The sequence below is a fragment of the Gouania willdenowi genome, chromosome 24 (assembly GCF_900634775.1).
Source record: "Gouania willdenowi chromosome 24, fGouWil2.1, whole genome shotgun sequence".
Classification (NCBI taxonomy): Eukaryota; Metazoa; Chordata; class Actinopteri; order Blenniiformes; family Gobiesocidae; genus Gouania; species Gouania willdenowi.
In genome coordinates this window covers 19446351-19463816 of record NC_041066.1, presented here as the reverse complement: position 1 = coordinate 19463816, position 17466 = coordinate 19446351, and the positions used below count along the sequence as shown (strand labels likewise).

At 35.8% G+C, this 17466-nt stretch overlaps 1 protein-coding gene across 1 annotated transcript in view; it reads left to right on the top strand.

The window, feature by feature from the left end:
• The window catches only part of nbas (NBAS subunit of NRZ tethering complex), a 203810-nt gene that overhangs the window by 128668 nt on the left and 57676 nt on the right, over positions 1-17466 (top strand). Inside the window, exons 44-47 of the mRNA XM_028439227.1 lie at positions 2995-3245; positions 6794-7134; positions 11109-11330; positions 15209-15411. Of these exons, the coding sequence (XP_028295028.1) occupies positions 2995-3245; positions 6794-7134; positions 11109-11330; positions 15209-15411 (1017 nt within the window). The remainder of the gene's footprint in view (positions 1-2994; positions 3246-6793; positions 7135-11108; positions 11331-15208; positions 15412-17466) is intronic.

Below are 17466 nucleotides of genomic sequence, written 5' to 3'. Positions count from 1 at the left end.
TGAATTATACATTCTGCTTTACCAAGGATTATTAACCTAAATTGTCTAAGCTATCAGTATTTAAAGTACTGGTATTTTAATAATTGGCTTGTCACAGCAAACATTTGGGTTATTTTACCAAAAAGTAAAAGTAAATAAATATTACAAAATAATTCCAGCAAGTTAATTGTGTCCCCTTTTTTTTAATAAAATGTTAAGGTTTATTTTATTCAGACAAAAAACTTACATCTATTGATTGCTTTGATGTGTCCTTACGAGTTATTTCATAAGGAAAGCATCAAAGCATCTACTGATTGCTTTGATATGTCCTCACGAGTTCTTATACGGAAAGCATCTACTGATTGCTTTGATGTGTCCTTACGAGTTCTTTCATAAGGAAAGCATCTAGTTATTGCTTTGATGTGTCCTTACGAGTTCTTTCATAAGGAAAGGATCTAGTGATTGCTTTGATGTGTCCTCATGAGTTCTCATAAGGAAAGCATCTACTGATTACATTGACGTGTCCTTACGAGTTCTCATAAGGAAAGTATCTACTGATTACTTTGATGTGTCCTTACGAATTATTACATAAGGAAAGCATCGCCTCTACTGATTACTTTGATGTGTCCTTACGAGTTCTTTCCTAAGGAATGCATCTACTGATTGCTCTGATGTGTCCTTACGAGTTCTTTCATAAGGAAAGCATCTAGTGATTGCTTTGATGTGTCCTCACGAGTTCTCATAAGGAAAGCATCTACTGTTTGCGTTGATGTGTCCTTTTGAGTTCTTTCTGGGCGTGGCCAACTTGAGAGTTCTCTTTAGCCGGCCGCGCCCCTGTCACCTATTGGTCTCTGGAGAAGAGAGTCCCAGGTGTGGGAGAGTAAAATTTTCTTTCATCATGCAAAATATGTATGAAGATCAAAGTAAATTCCCTGAAAAAAGTTAGTCTGAATGAATGAAACCTATACACATTAATACAAAATAATTGATTTAATACAGTGAAAACCTGCTGATTTCTGACAAAGAGCTAGTGCGCATAACTGTCTTAATACTGTTGGAATTAATTAAATGAAAATAGTAAAGAGAAAATCAATCAAAAGAAGTGAGAGGACACCTACTACCACAGTGAAAACCAGTTCCCTTTTACAGCTTTGAGAAATATATTTAAAGGAAGACTAGAAAAAGTTAAAAAAAAACAATTTGTAAACAGCATGAGCATCAGTAACTACTCTTTAGCCAAGACAGGCCTTCAAATGCAAAAGGATAAAAAGACACGGACACTGTGACAACGCTGCTCTGAGCTACAAGGAAAATGGGCACTGTCTGCCATTTAGAGTTATTTTCCCTCTAACCAAAACTCCTTTTAACATCTTTCAAACTGACAACTGCTAGTTTTTCCCACTATTGTTCCTCTGTCTTGTGACTTTTAGTGACTTTGGAGCTAATGTGATTGTCTAATGACATCAGACTGCGTTTAGGGTTGGCAGGAGAAATCTGCGTTAGTGTAGGTGTGTGTGTGTGTTTAGGAATAGTGAATAAGATAATTCCACTTTGATTTTGAGTATTAGAAGAACCCAGTGTTATTTACATTCTGGAGCTCATTGCTGCTCTGCTGCTGCCGCTCTTTAGATTTTGTTTTTCCATTAGCAAAAACTTCCCAGCTTACTGTGATGCAAAGCCCAGAGGACACATTGTCCTCTTTGATGTTGTCCCGTCCTGACAGATAAGCAGTCTTGCACTCACACGAACAATCTCCCAGACAGCCTCGGATTGTTCCGAACCCCTCTGTGACTGCCAGCAACTTGCGTTGCCTTTTGCCTTTTCATTCTTTGAGTGTCTTGTGTAATTTTTGTTGATTGGGTTTCTCTAAGGATCTTTTTCCCCCTCTCTCCTCTGTAATGTTTTCTTTGTACGTTTTTACTCACCTGCTGCTGTTGACTTTTAGCTCGCCAGTAAAATATCTTCAGACAAGCTGTGTAGAAGTGGTGGAGAAGCAGAACAAAAAAAAAACCAAACACCCAGTGGGTTTTCAGACCAATGTTTTTCCTCTTATTGATATTTCTAACCCTGCTCTCCACTTTGTCAGAGTTAAACACGTTTTTCATCATCATGACATGAAAATTCTTCAAATCAAAAAGTGGTAAATAAACCTGCAGATCTCTAAGCTGTAATCATTGCTGTTTTTGAAATTGATTTTTTGTGACTCAAGTGGACATTTTCTCACTATTAGCCTTCTTTTCTCTGAAGGTTTTTTGAAGGTGGTGAATATTGTTGATTATAAGAGCATTTGTAATCTTGATTTACAATTTTAAAAGAGGCACTTGTCTGTATTATCCTTCTGTACTTAAAAACATGTCCATATTCTGTGCTTCTTAAACTCTTTTAGCAAAAATGCACTAAAATGTAGTGAATTTAACACTATCACTACATTTGTGGAGCACTGATAGAAAACTTTAAATGGATTATTTACTCCAGGTGTGTCAAATAAAGAGGGCGACAGATTTTATGCTGGAAAACGAGTAATTTCAACATTATTGTGCCCTAGTTTACACTTCTTACGTATACATAACAAACTAAATATGTAAGAAGCCGACCATATCCAAGCAATAAGTGACAGATATCAGTCCCAACAGGGTCTTCACTTTAAATTTCCTAGATTTGTGACCAATTTCTTTTTAATTAAGGGAAATGTTATGTAATAATTTGAAGAAAATTGAAGAATTTTGTAAAAATTTAGATTTTTTGTGATATAAACAGTGGGAAAACTGTGAGCCCCTGCGAATATTGTTGCGTTTCATTTACAAAATGATTCATGTTTTCTCTGTCATTTTAACTTTCTCCTGCAGTCCGAGTTGGATGCTTGACACGCGTGATTTACAACATTTATTTATGATATTCTTATGAGTTGTATCTTTTTCATCTTATCCAAACACCATATGTTTGAAAGTCATTCATATGATATTATATGTCCACAAATGTATTTAACTCCATACTGCTTCTGTCCAAACACTCCAGGCTTTCCACCAAGGACATCGAAACCCGGAGTGAATCCCTCTGCTTGTTTGAAACTTTGAAGCGCGAACCCCAGGCTTTTTACAATCACATGACCAAATATGTTCTTCCCACTGTGGAAGGAACCGACCAAGGCCGCCTACTTTATTACTACACGTTATTGGACTCTGCAGGCTGTGAACCTTATGTCACCACCACGATTAAACCAGAGTCCCATGTTAAACTGCTGAAGAAGCTCAGAGCTGTTGCTCAAGGTAAGATGTCGAATGTTCTGTTTTTATATTTCTATGGTTTTCATATTAATGATTAAAATAGTGAATAGCTCTTTGCACTAAGAACTATAATCTATGAAGTTATGGTGCTCAGATCAGAGATTTTAGGGCCAATCATTATAGCAATCAGTGAAAGTGGAGCCATTTCATAGCAATCACTGATTACTAATTACCTTATTAAATTCAAACTTTTTGCTTTTTAATTTACCATGGAGCCCTGATTTTCATTGAACTATTCTAACAGCATTTTATACAAAATGCTAATTTAAAAAGTTATAAGAACTAAAAAAAAAAGGTGAAGATGTAGTAATTGCCAACTTTTGCTCCTAAAAAAGCCTGTGCTTGGTTATCGACAGAAGTGTCATTCAACGTTTAAAAAAATAAAAATATATCTAAATGAGTACAACTTACCCAGCTATAACAAAAAAATATCTCCCCCCCCCCAAAAAAAATTAAATAACAAAAACCTGAACTCCGTCTTGAATTTAATTAAACTTGAAAGACTACAAATACAAAAAGACTTTATCCAAAATACATCTTGAAGTCAATCAGCCCTTACTTTTCTCTGCTTTTATCTAACAAAAAAGGCATCTTTATTTCACTTTGCACAGACCTGCCATTCATGTCTCTGAAAGGTTATGAAACAACTTATCCTTGAGCCACGTTGATTAAAGTGTGTGGGCCTTGAAATGACACTGACTGTGTTCTTTGCCGTGCTTATGTAAAACAGGTTATGACTGCATGTCCGAATAGAAGTGGTGTAACAGCTGGATAGAAAGTTCATGTCACTATTGTTTTTTACATTTTTGCCTATTAATGCAATTTCCAAAGTAAAAGTTGCTACTTTTTTCCTTCAATATTGACGATTCGGCTTATACAACAATGCAACTTAAATATACATTTTTTTCTCTGCTCATGCCATCTAGAAAAATTCTGCAAAAATGCATTTAGAAAAATACTTATTGATGGTAGCCTTGCCTTCTACTACAATAAACTCAAACACTGAAGAACTTGAGATGGTCCATTGTCACCCCTGTACCTCAAGACTATGGTCCAGAGGTTCTGGTTGTTTTACCAGAACCCAGTCAATGACATGAAGAATCCAAATAACTACATTAAGATTTGTGATCCATGTGCAAGTTGTTTTTTTTTTTTTGTTTTTTTTTTTGCAAAAATGCTAATTTTTGTCTATACTCCAGTGCGACATATATTATGGTAAAATTATGGTAAAGAGTGGACATATAATTTTTTTTACCCATATCCCTTCATTCATGTTTAGTTCTCTTTAAAAAAAATGTATATAGATGTATATATTAGGGGTGTTGAAAAAAAATAAATTCTGCGATATATCGCGATATTAGCGCGATTCTCGGATTGATTGAAAATGCATCCATATCGATTTTTTTTAATTCAACCAAAAAAAAGTACAATAATAATGTGTATATATATTTTTTTTTTTTTTAATTTTTACTTAACCAGGAAAGATTTTTCCACTGCAGGAGACATTGTAACTGCACAAAGTGCGCTGAAACCTGGGGATGTTGACAGCTTGTGTTTTTTCAATAAAATATAAAAAGAAAGTACTAACTTTCTGCATTTATTTGTTGTTCTAGGCATATATTTCAGTTAAGTTGCACTAAAGTCATGTTGCACTAAAGTCAAAGTTGGTTTAAAAGCCACCGGCAGATTGCATGTTATTTTTTTATTTTAAGTTGTTGGCACATGGCATGTTAAAGCCAATGTTTTGAGTGTAAAATATGCCAATAAAATATATTTCATACATAATGTTCTCATTAAGGTGTCCACATTTACAGATTAGTTGTTTCTTAGGTCATATATTAAAAAAAAAAAAAAAATCACAATAATCACCATATACTTTAATATCGGGATATATCGCATCGTATCATATCGTGACCTACAGTATATATCAGGATACGAATCGTATCGCCAGATGCCAGGCAATACACACCCCTAATATATTTATGCATTGGAAAATTCAATGATATTGAAGTCTTGAATACCAGTAGGAAACATGAAATGTCAATCTACATGTTTTTGTTGATTTAATAGTGAATTCTTAGAGGTGATTAGACAGTAAATATAATTTGCATCTTCTTTGAGGGTTAAGTACTGTAGATGTATGTGCCCGGGTCAGCCCCTGCAGTGTTTTTAATGTGGGAGGCTGCATTATGGTTTTCCAGTGGGACTAACGATCCTTTCCGAAGGCAGACCAGTGTTAAATATTTAAAGGCCAGACAGGCCATGTTGTTGCCATTGCACAGTAATGTGCACACATCATAGATGCTTTCTCTTTACTTCTGATAGACACACAGACATGGAGGCTCCCATAGACATATGTGGGTAGATGAGAGGCAACTTCTACACACAGGTCACATGCAAGCTTTAACTCTCACTTCAGCCTCTTGCATCTTCCTGAGCATTTCTCTTCACATATTACTGTCAGGGAATTGTTTATTGCACACTTTATATATCACAATGCTGCAATTGCAAAAACAAGGCTATTGCATACAGCGTATACTATATACACAACTTCTCAACTTCCTTAAGTGTCACTTTCTAAACATGTGGACACGGGCTTTGAAATAATCGATTTCTATTGATGTTTTTTACCATAATGAACTTTTAGAGTGTAATGAGCAACTGCAATCACCACATTCGTGTCTGAAGTTAACATTAGTCTCCATGTTGCATTAATCCATTGGGATTCAAACCTTTTCGGTTGCGCCCCCTTCTATGAAGAGTGACACATTTTCAGGCCATTTTCAGGCCATTTTCAGGCCACCCATACCAATTTTTTACTAAATTACCTGTATTTAAAAAAAATGTGAATTATCATAATAATAACATAAAATGTGCAATCACATGTTTGAGAACAGTAATAAAAAAAAGTAATAATACCTGTATAACTGATATGACTCAATAATGGTCTCTGTAATGCGCTTTGAGTCTCATCTCATCTCATCTATATAAGTACAAGCCATTATTATTACTAATAATAATAAATTATAAAGCCAAAAAAAAGAAATTACGTTTTTTGAGAGACATTCTCGCACCCCTTATAATTATGACAATACCCCTCTCCTCCAGGGGGCGTGCCCCACAATTTGAAAAGCACTGGATAAATCAAATTTGTGTAATCGTACACTGTGTACGAAAGACTGTTTTTTGAGATTTTTTTTTATTATTATTTGAGTTTTTATATCAATTAAGATGCTATTAATGATTATAAATGTTTATATCTAAAAATACAAGTAAGGTCAATGTCAGAATCAGAATAGTTTCATTGACATGTAAAGTTTAAAACAATACAAGGAATGTGACTTGGTGGATGGCGCGAAAAACGAAGACAAACAAACCAGAAACACTATAATAATAATATTATAATAATTAATAAATATAAAGGATGGATTTGAACACATATACAACTCGTGCACATAACATTGTCTTTATGGTGGTGGTGATAGGACCAGGGCTGTGTTAATGAGGCAATATATGTATGGTCATTACAGGTCTGGACTACCGAAGGCTAACTGATGAATCATTGGATCCTCTGGTGACCCTCCAACCAGTGTTGATCAGCCAAAACGTCTTATCCATCTCTAAACTGGCCAGTCGACTGCCTCTGCCAGGTGGTGGAGGAGCAACAGTCTCTCCCAGTGCGGTCCATGCAGCGTGGTTACAGAAACTCTTCTGGAAAGGAGACCCCCAGCTTCTGAAGAGGCTCCCACAGAGCGACCAAGACTATCTACACGCGTATGACACCTGTGCCAAGTACCTGGATAGGCTTGTACCTGCTGACGCTGTGCTCTTCTTAGATAGTATCACCTTCTCACCTGAAGCTGCAAAAAACGTAAGCTGAAATGGGAGCAAACAAGGGAATCATCAAAAAGCAAATGTATCATTCCATAGCAGTCAGATTATTAAACAGACGAGTGTAATATGTAGCCTGAAGCTGCTAGGAGTTTGATTTAAAAAAAAAAAAAAAAAAAAAAAAAGACTCTTTGTAGTTGCAACATTGAACGTGTTTGGTTCGAGGCATTCATACAGACAGGTTTCATTATTTGTAAAGACAAAGATTTGGGGGATTATCAATCACGACACCTAGCTGTCATTTTTCTGGCTCTATCCCGTTCATCGTCTAGCTGGCCATGCTCACCTGCCTCTGGCTCAATTTAAGAAGTATTAAAAGCCATTTTTTTTCTAGTTTTAAATACAATATTCTGTTCATATCCAGTACTCCTGGATGCCTCAAAGCAGACATCAGCCTTGATTTATAAAATTAATCATGAGGTTCCTCAAAGAATGGCTGCCACATAATTGCAGTACTGACAAAGTGTCTGACAGGAGACCTTAATGCCATGGCGCTCCTTATCAAGGGTGGCCCTCGGTTCACGTTTTTACTAGAGGCACCCTGGCAGGCAGCACCATTCACCACACCCACCACTTTCCCTTGTTTAAGGCCCCCTCTATTTTCCCCTCTTGTACTCAAAGAGAGGTAATAGATCCCTTTCATCTTCTAAGCTAATTAATCTATGTTTCCCAGCAGGCACTGTTTTCCCTTGATGGTCTTTAGTATGCAGATTACCTAAAAATGGACAAATCATTTTTCCACTGCTTTTAAAGGTAAAATGTTTTTTGACCCATCTCCTCTGAGAAAGTGTATGACTTTTTGTCTTTTACAACCCCAAAAATGTATTAGTTTATTTATTAAAACAAGATCAAATTTATTAGATGACTGAAGTTGTCAGCCTCACCTTTAATTGTATTTATTATGAAAATTCCCATTATTTTGAATTTGAATTTTTTTTTTGTCAGAAAAACAGAACAAACAATACTCAGTTGTTTAACTAATCAGCTGAAATGGTGTAAGTTGAAGCAAAAGCTTATACAAAACAAAAAAAAACAAGTCTCAAGATAATATCACAAATAAATAATTAGGAAACTAATATTACTATTTCTTAAATACACATTCAATATATATTATACACAAAGTTTTGTATTTATTGTTTATACATGCACATAAAACATATGTACATATACGTATATACACATGCATGTACTGTACATGACATGTACATAATATTAATATTTTACAAATGTATTATTTGCTACACAAATTTTAAATAAAAAATATACTGTGGCAATATTTCAATTCAAATTATACTCTATCCCAAATTATACCATTTATTATATGTTTAATAAGTAAGTATTAATATATTTTATTCCATTATATGCATGTTATTTGGGATGTCCCGATACAACTTTTTCACTTCCGATACGATACCGATTTTGCAGCCTTGAATATTGGCTGATACCGATATGGTAACGGTTATGATATCAGAGATTTTAGATGCAGTCCGATAAAATCCAATATTCATTTTCTGGCTGATATCGGACCGATATCTGATATTGATATCTGGTATCAATATCAGAACGGGACACCACTACATATTATATATTATTGCTGTCCTAGGTAAAATTGTTGCCCTTCTTTCTTATATTTACTAACAATATATGATTGAAAAAGCTTTTTAAACACATTTATGTTTCATGCTTTGTTTTATTTAATCCTTTTGGCAGTTTTATAATTGAACCCCTTGAAATATAGTTTCCTCTTAAATTATATTCCCCTTCTCTCTCTATAAATATTTTCTGCAATGATTTTTGAAGTGCACCTTTGCTTGTTTTATATACAGTATAATTTGGACATTAAAAACCTTCCTCTTTCGAATGTTGACCTCATTTCCAACCTTGGCTGAATCTTTCACTGACATCTAACAGCTTGGATTTGGCTCAGGCATTTACATACTACAGCTTTATTGGCCTGAAAATCAATGATCGTGCAGTAAAGAGCGTGAGTCATTGACCTGGGGTGTATTTCTCAAATACAAAGTGCATCACAGGAGGCAAATGCTGGAAGTGTGAATTTGGAGGATTACAAAATGTTTTTCAACCTTCGGGCGGGGTTCCCATGTGGGGTTACCTGGAGTTTAAATGGGGTCGCCTGAAATGTCTAGTAATAATGATAAAATAAAAAAAGACAGAATAAAAAGACATTTTTAAAAGCTTTTAATTATTTATTTTTTTCGAATTAATGCAACAATCTTAAACAAGTATTCTTTACTGTCACTTTGTCAAAAATTAATCTTGTTCTAGTAAAATGCAGTAAAAAAATATTCTAATGCTAAGAATACTAAATTATTGATATCAACATGGGGTCACGATCCAAGAAAGGTTGGGAACCACTGCCTTAATAGATTATTCATTTATTTATTTATTCATTTATTTCGAACGAATGAATAAAAAAATGGATGAAAACAAATAAATAAATCTCAACAGAATCTCTATGAAATAAAAAGAGTACATTAAAATATAATACATTTGATTTGTTCAACAAGGGATGGGAAGAAGCCTAAGCTTGTCATATCCTACCTCTATTCTTCACCACTAACAAATGCAAAATCCAATGAAATAAACTAAAATCCAATCAAGCTATTAAGAAAAACAGAACAGAAACAAACAAAATTCACAGATTTACATTTTCCCTCTTCAATTCTGTACTTTTTAAAGATATATCTTTTGTAAATGTTTTTGAACTGCATTATTTTCATACTGAGATGCATTGTTTCATCAAGATTGTTCCACAAAACCACCCCACAAATGGAAATACGCGTACTTTTTAGTAGGGATGTCCCGTTCCGATATTAATTTTGGATATCGGTCCGATATCAGCCAGAAAACGAATATCGGATTTTATCGGACGGCATCTAAAATCTGATATAAGCAGGCCGATAAGTTTTAGTTGTTTTTGTTCCCACCCTCAGTTGTTCCCAACATATACTGACAGTAAAAAATAACTGAAGTGAACTTGAAATGCTGACTATTGTTCTCTGTTTGAGTAACATCACTTGATCAAGCCTTTTCCAACATTCCACTTTACAAAATAAATAATAAAAGTATGTATGATTCGTGTTGATATCATATCGAATCAATATCGGCCAATACACAAGGCTGCAATATCGGTTTTGTATAAGAAGTGAAAAAGTTGTATCGGGACATCCCTACTTTTTAAATTAGTCCAAGCATACTATATATTCTAGTTTAGCTTCCCTCTAGGATTCCCTTGAATTGTATTAATTATGAAAATTCCCGTAGGTTAAAAAGCTTCCTCCTTCAATTTTTGACGTCATTTTAATTTAAACCTTGGCTGAATCTCTCACTGACATCTAACTGCTTGGATTTAGCTCAGGCGTTTACATACTACAGCTTTATTGGCCTGAAAGTCAATGATCGTGCAGTAAAGAGCGTGAGTCATTGACCTGGGGTGTATTTCTCAAATACAAAGTGCAGCACAGGTGGCGCACATGCTGGAAGTGTAAATTTGGAGGGTTTCAAAGTGCTCTCAGCTGGAAGGAGTGAGCCAGGCTTTGCCAAGGCCTGTGTGCTCCTGTGGAAGAGAGTCAAACCTATTAGAGCCAAAGGCCCCTCTCTTCATGCCATGAATGGTTAACCTATTCTCACTGAATAAAATCCATTACTGAAGGCTCGCAGCTAGAATCTTTTCTCACACTCTCACACACCAACATATTTCAAGTCACAGTCTTTCTTATACACATCACTCAAGTTCCTGAGGCTTTTTTTTTTTTTTTTTACATTCAGTAGATTCTTCAATCCATGTGAGGAATTTATAATTAATGCACACACATTTTCTGTCTTTTCTTTTTTCTTGTCATACTGCTCAATTTGACCTCCACCCATTCCCTTCTCCTCCTCCTATTCCTCCTCTTTTTTTTTCTCTTCCTTTCAAATTTCTTCTTTGACCAGTTGAGCATCCAGACACGGTCAGAGGTGATGAAGCGAGCTACCAGAGCCCTGCGCCAGCTCGGTGAGAAGAGCAGAAAGAGGAAAGATGATTGCAGCACGCAACAAGGGACAGAGCCAGCGGGGGGGACTTTTGATGAGGCTTTAACACACCTGCAGCAGTCACAGGCGCACCTGGACACCCTGAGTCATACCTTCATACAGTCGCTCAGAGACAGCCGCCAGGTAGGCCCCATCTGTCAGGCACCTGGAACATTTCTTTCTTTATCAGAAAAAGAAGAAGTAGAATTCTTTTAAATGTGAAATGTCAATTTCACACAAGGATTTCATTTTAAGGATTCCTGCGGATTCTTAAAATGTCTTCAGAGCCATTACATTCATGAATCTAAAAATAAGGCCTTAATTATCATTAAAATGTCTTAAATTAGTAATTAGTCTCATGTTTCAAAAAAATTGGTAACAAAAAATACATATAATTTATCGTAACATTGCGCAATCACGACAGCGAAACCAACTACAAAACAGTGACTTGGTTGCAGCGGGACTCTGTGCAGATGTGCGTCATGCTTGTTTGCGATTTTTAACAACACGGGGAAATATGACTTTAAAGATTTGGGAATATATTATGAAAAATCAATTTTTGCATTCTTTTTTTAACATATATGAGGTAACTTGAGTGTCCACACACCACACAAAATATGAAATAAAACCATCCAGTCATTTGTGGTCTTTGTAAGGTTTACAACACAGAGAAAATTGCTCCGTTTCAAATTTTACACATTTGGGACATCACAAGTGAAATCAGGAAAGAAAATACCCTCCCCTCTGCTGGTAACTCCACCCATGGACTCCACCCCCAACCTGATGAAAACTTTTTCGTGCGCCATTGTTTTTCTCTCTAGCGAAGGAGTAATGGCTACCAGTAAAACTAAATACAGAACTTTCCTGCTGCCGTTGCCGCTCCTCCACAATGAACAAACACTGTAGTGTCAGCACTATTTGTTCATGCAGAGATGTACTCCGCTCTTGTGGTTTGGCGCATTGGCGAACCTGTTATATCACCTCGTATAGCTGATCTGACGTGTTTGTGACACAATGCGATGCAGCGATTGGAGAAAACAAATTATTATCACATTAAATGCACTATTCCTGTAGTTGGAAGAGCAGAGGAGGAGGAGGAAGTGACTTAGCAGCTTAACACTCCGGTGAGAGTTTGAATGACGGCTGCTGCTTCTGCTGCTGTTGAGATGCACGGACCCTGAAGCGCTGAGACGGACTCTCTCAGTGTTTTACTGAAATGTGCAGTTTTTTTTGGCTGAAAACAACAATAACAGTGTGTGAATAGCAAAAATAAAATTGTTTTGGTGATCACTGATCACCCTGTAAAAGAGCGAGACATGAAGTGAGTGAGAGTCTATAGACACGCCCACTAATGAATATGCATAAGCAGGCCCCTCAACGGCCCGATTTCAGAACTGCTCAGAAAGTGACTTTTCAGAGGCTAAAACTCAGGAAAACAGGTGAGTTTGGTAAAATAAACCTCAAATACTGTTTTTATGGGTGAAAAATTGCATAATATGTCCCCTTTAATGGTTTTAAATTTTTGTATTTTGGTTGTGTCATAGATTTCTGGCTATTTTTGTAGTCATTTTCTTGTGTATTTTACTGTAGTTTTGTGTATTTTTGTGTGTTTACTTTGGTGGCCGCCAGTTGCACGGCTGCACTAGATCCTGGAAAAAAATTGACCCTAACCCTTTGTAATTGATGCGGCGGTCTCCCCCACCACCCAATTGTGTTTACTGTGAAGTCGGTCTTAAATTTACTTTCAAATGGCATTAAAAAGTCTTGAATTTAATTTGACTGAAGCTGTACTAACCCTGTTTATGTTCTTTTACCTTGTACAAAGAATTTATTCAAATATTTTTACCTGTACATGTGAGCTTTTCTAGGAAAAAATGGAAATATTTATTTTACTAAATTATATGTTGCGAATCCTTGCTTCAGTGTAGATAGTTAGTGCTTTTGCTTTGTTGGTGTTGTGTATTTTTTTGGCTTTAAAGTACTAAGCTCATTGATGGGATCAGGAAATGTTCATGTAAATCTGTGTGTTTCTGCTTCTGCTTAGCTACAACGTATGGGCGTATGTACAGTACATGCACCATGCTGTATCTCATTAGGTAAAGTCACGCTGACTTACCCCACTGTAGTGCGTGCATGCATGTGTACACAATGGATGTTAGGCTGGAAACAGGGAACATCATCCTTTGGTGAGCTGGGTGTTGCTATGCAACCTACAGATATCCATAAATATGGTCCATTTTCTGACCCCCCACACTGTGAAATTTGATGATATTTTGCACTTTTTCATCTCTGTTTATGAGCTCATAGCTGCTGTAATAGATGGAAATGCAACCATCACATAAGTGAAGCTTAGGGCCGAGTCACATCTGCATACACATACATGGACGAGCACTTTGTCTTTCGTAACGTTCACCCTTGTGAAAGGAGAAGCGATGGTCTCCTTGGAAATATCATAGATTAAAAAGTATATAACGACCGAGAAAGGGCAGATAGGATTAAAAAAAATAGATAGAAGGAGTCCGTACGCTCACTTTGTCTTTCCAAAGGCCATTCATCAAGTGTGCGTGACCAGCTGTTGGGAATAATGGGGGCTGGTAGAGTCTTTGTACCACAGGCGTGTTGAACTGGGAATGATACTGTACAGCAGACATGGGTAACTGGCGAACCCAGGGGCCACATGCGGCCCTCGGCCTAATTTTACTCGTCCCCAAAAGTAAACGTACAAAATGACAGAAAACAACACAAAACAAAAGAAAGACTACATAAAAAAAAATACAAAGAATTACGACATTGCAGAAAAATACAGTAAAGACAAGAAAAAATGAATCTCCAAAAACACACAAAAATGAACAAACTGACAACAGTAATACTCAAAATAACACGATGCGACAACAAAAATACACAAAATGACTAAAAAAATATAGAAAATTACAGAAAATGACAACAAAAGTATGCAAAAAGACGAGAAAACACCAAAGATGTATCTGTAAACCCACAGTGCTAACAAACAAGCAAAACCACAACATAAATGCACAATATGACTCCAAAAACCATACATTTTACAGGACAAATACACAAAAAACAACAGAAATATATTAAATAATAAAACCCGAAATTTAATAACTGGTCAATGTAACAAGACGCTGATCCCTAAACGTACTTTTTTTTTTTTTTTGCATGTATGTATATATATATATATATATATTTACGCATATGCATTTGTGTCACTACACTCTACATTGAAACAATAAACCTTTTAATCCATAAAACATTGACTCACTCTGATGTAACAAAATGATTACACTATTAAATGAAACATATTTTGCCTGCCCCATAGTGTAATAACAAAAAGTTATAATTTTTTTGGGATCAGTATAATGTTACACGCTTATTACAATAATGTAACAAGCATTTTGTTACATTATTGACCAGTTATTACATTTCAAGTTGTATTACAATTTTTTAATAATATTTTGGGTGTTGTTACATTTTGGGTTGTTGTTACATATCAGGTTCTAACAAAGCTTTAGAGTTTGGTGCAATGACTAACCATCATGTATGTGCAATATTATCCAGAAATGTATCAGACAAACCTTCACTTACCACATATTTATTTAAAATAGTATCCGTATACTGTTTTCACGTGCAATATATATTTTTTCCTGTTAAATATTACCTGGATTCATACTCGCGTGTTTTGTACTTCAGTCATAGGTTTATTCTATTGTTTAAATGTTTTCCTTTCTGCATATTATCTATATTTTGATTTTACTTTTTAATCTTCCACTGCTGTAACGAGTGAAGTTTCCCTTTGTGAGATTAATTAAATACAGGAAATCAATCAATCACTCAATCAATTAGAGCCCTGCCACCCAAATGAAATTAGCAGTCGCTCACCACCTGCTTCCCAGCCATTGTCATTAAGCTCCACCCACGTATATTAGGATTTGTTTTTGTTTTGCTCTTATACATTGTCTATGGCTGCACTCCTTATTTCTGATTGTTTATTGTTTTCTCAACAGGAGCAGCTGCAGAGATACAGTCAACTCTACGATTTGTCGCGATCGGAGAGGTCGAAAATTGACGAATTAGCCATCACCATGGCAACTGATGGACAGCCTTTGGAGCACATTGAAGAGCTCCTGCACGTGGCTGTCGGGCCCCTTGATTTGACCGTCAACACCGTGCTCCACGACGCAGTGAAGAGAGTCGTGGCTGCGCTCAGGTAGTTTTATAATGCTTTGCCTCTTTTCAATAACACATCTCACTTCAGATATTACAACTCAAGTCTTCCCACATACTGTACATCGTTTAGACCATGGGTCACCAACCTTTTGAAGCTGCTAGGTTAGCATTAGCATATAGAATATAAATGCACTAGTTATCAAACATCCATCCATATTAACTAAGGGTGTAAGAGAAAATCTATTTGCCAATATATTGTGATATCGGCCCAGAAAAATGTCCAAATCAGTTTTTTAATCAGATTTTTTTTAGCAAAAAAAACATTTGATTGTGCTTACATACGTATGAACATATAAACGCTGAGTCACTAGGTGTCTTTGAACGCACCATCAATCCTTGTTAAACTAACTCACTCAATGCATTTTAGCTTGGAAGTTGATTGCACTTTATTTTCATAAAACGTACTGGACACTTCTATAGATGTATATGGTGACTATTTTTATTTATTTTTCTAAGAATTTAAGTACTTCGAATCAGAATCTGTTGTAGAAGCAAAAGTTAAAGTTTTTGAAAAGTTTGTTAAACATACCACCTTTTTTTTGTAATTCTTAATATTGTGATACATATCATATTGTTTAGTACTGGGATATATCGAGACATGTTGTGCAAATGGGGAATCGTATCATATCGTCAGATTCATGGCAATGCACTCCCCTAATACCAACCCATTGGGGACTTTAAAGTTTAATTTTATTCAAACATTTATATTGAAAACCATTTATCTTTTAAAACAGGAACTACGGAGTGGCCACAGTTAAGTCTTATTATTACCCATTCAATCTTTAAATGTCCAGAAGTCAATTTCTCATCTGTGGCTAAAGATCTTTATGTTTAAAAATTACATTTCACAAATCACCACACAAAAGAAAATGAGAACAAATGTTTTTACACAAGCATAACCCTTTATTTTTACTCCTTCTGCACGGCAACTGCTTTTCTGAACCATTGTTAAAACACTGTTGGTTAATCACAAAAAAGCGTAAGTCATCTTAATGAGTTTCCACCTATATTTCAAATTGTATTCAATATAGATATCAATGGGAAACATTCAAGGTGTGTTGAGCACTAAAAGCAATCATTTGTAATAATAAAAAGTTAATAATAGGATAGGCTTTTAACAAACTACACTGTTGGCTATCAAAGAAATCACTTTATCATTTAAAATGCATATAATGAAGGGATTGAAAATGAATATCTATTATTCTTTTTAGATAACAATAATTTTAGTTTTCAAGCATTAAAAACAACAATTTGTCTGTTATTGGTGTTTTTTTCAACCAGATCAAATTACAAAATATATTTTTGTTCAATACGTTTTTAAATGTCTTTATCAAAGTCCCCTGAACACACATCTACAACCTCATCTCTCCTTTGATTGGTTGATAATATACTGCATATTGGGTCTACCTTGAGCTCAGCATTTCGGTGGGAAGAATATTGTCAAAACAAATGCCTGAAGTGTTGAAGTGAATCCACAGTCGCTGCCTGTGGGAGTACGGCTCACAGTATTTTATTGGCGCTTTCCTGCCCCCGGCATTCAAAGGGGAAAGAGCCATGATTCAGGATGACATGACTGCAGAGCTGCCTGCTTTTCAGGGGAATGGCAAAAAAAAAAAAAAAAAAACTTGGATAGTGTGACGTATACCCTCAAACCACAGGTTTTAAATTGTGAGATGAATACGGAGATAGTAAAACCAAGAGCAGTGGGGCAAATAGCTTTGAATAATTAGTCTAAATTTAAGGCAGCAGTTTTATCGTCGTCCTTTTTTTACCCTCCAGTGGTTCTTATGCCAACGGACCAGTGAGAGCGAGGCTTTACCGACACAACCAGATAGGAACAGACCATCTGATTGACTTGATAAATGAAGACCAATTGCCTTGATTATATTCCTGCCTCATTTCCTGCTGGTTTATCGCTGCTCAATGAGGCAGAGAAATGGCACCTGCATACACACACGCATGCACGCACACATGCTATGGGGGGTGGATCGCTTCTAAATTCATGCGCACCAGTCTATCGAATGCGTATACGAAC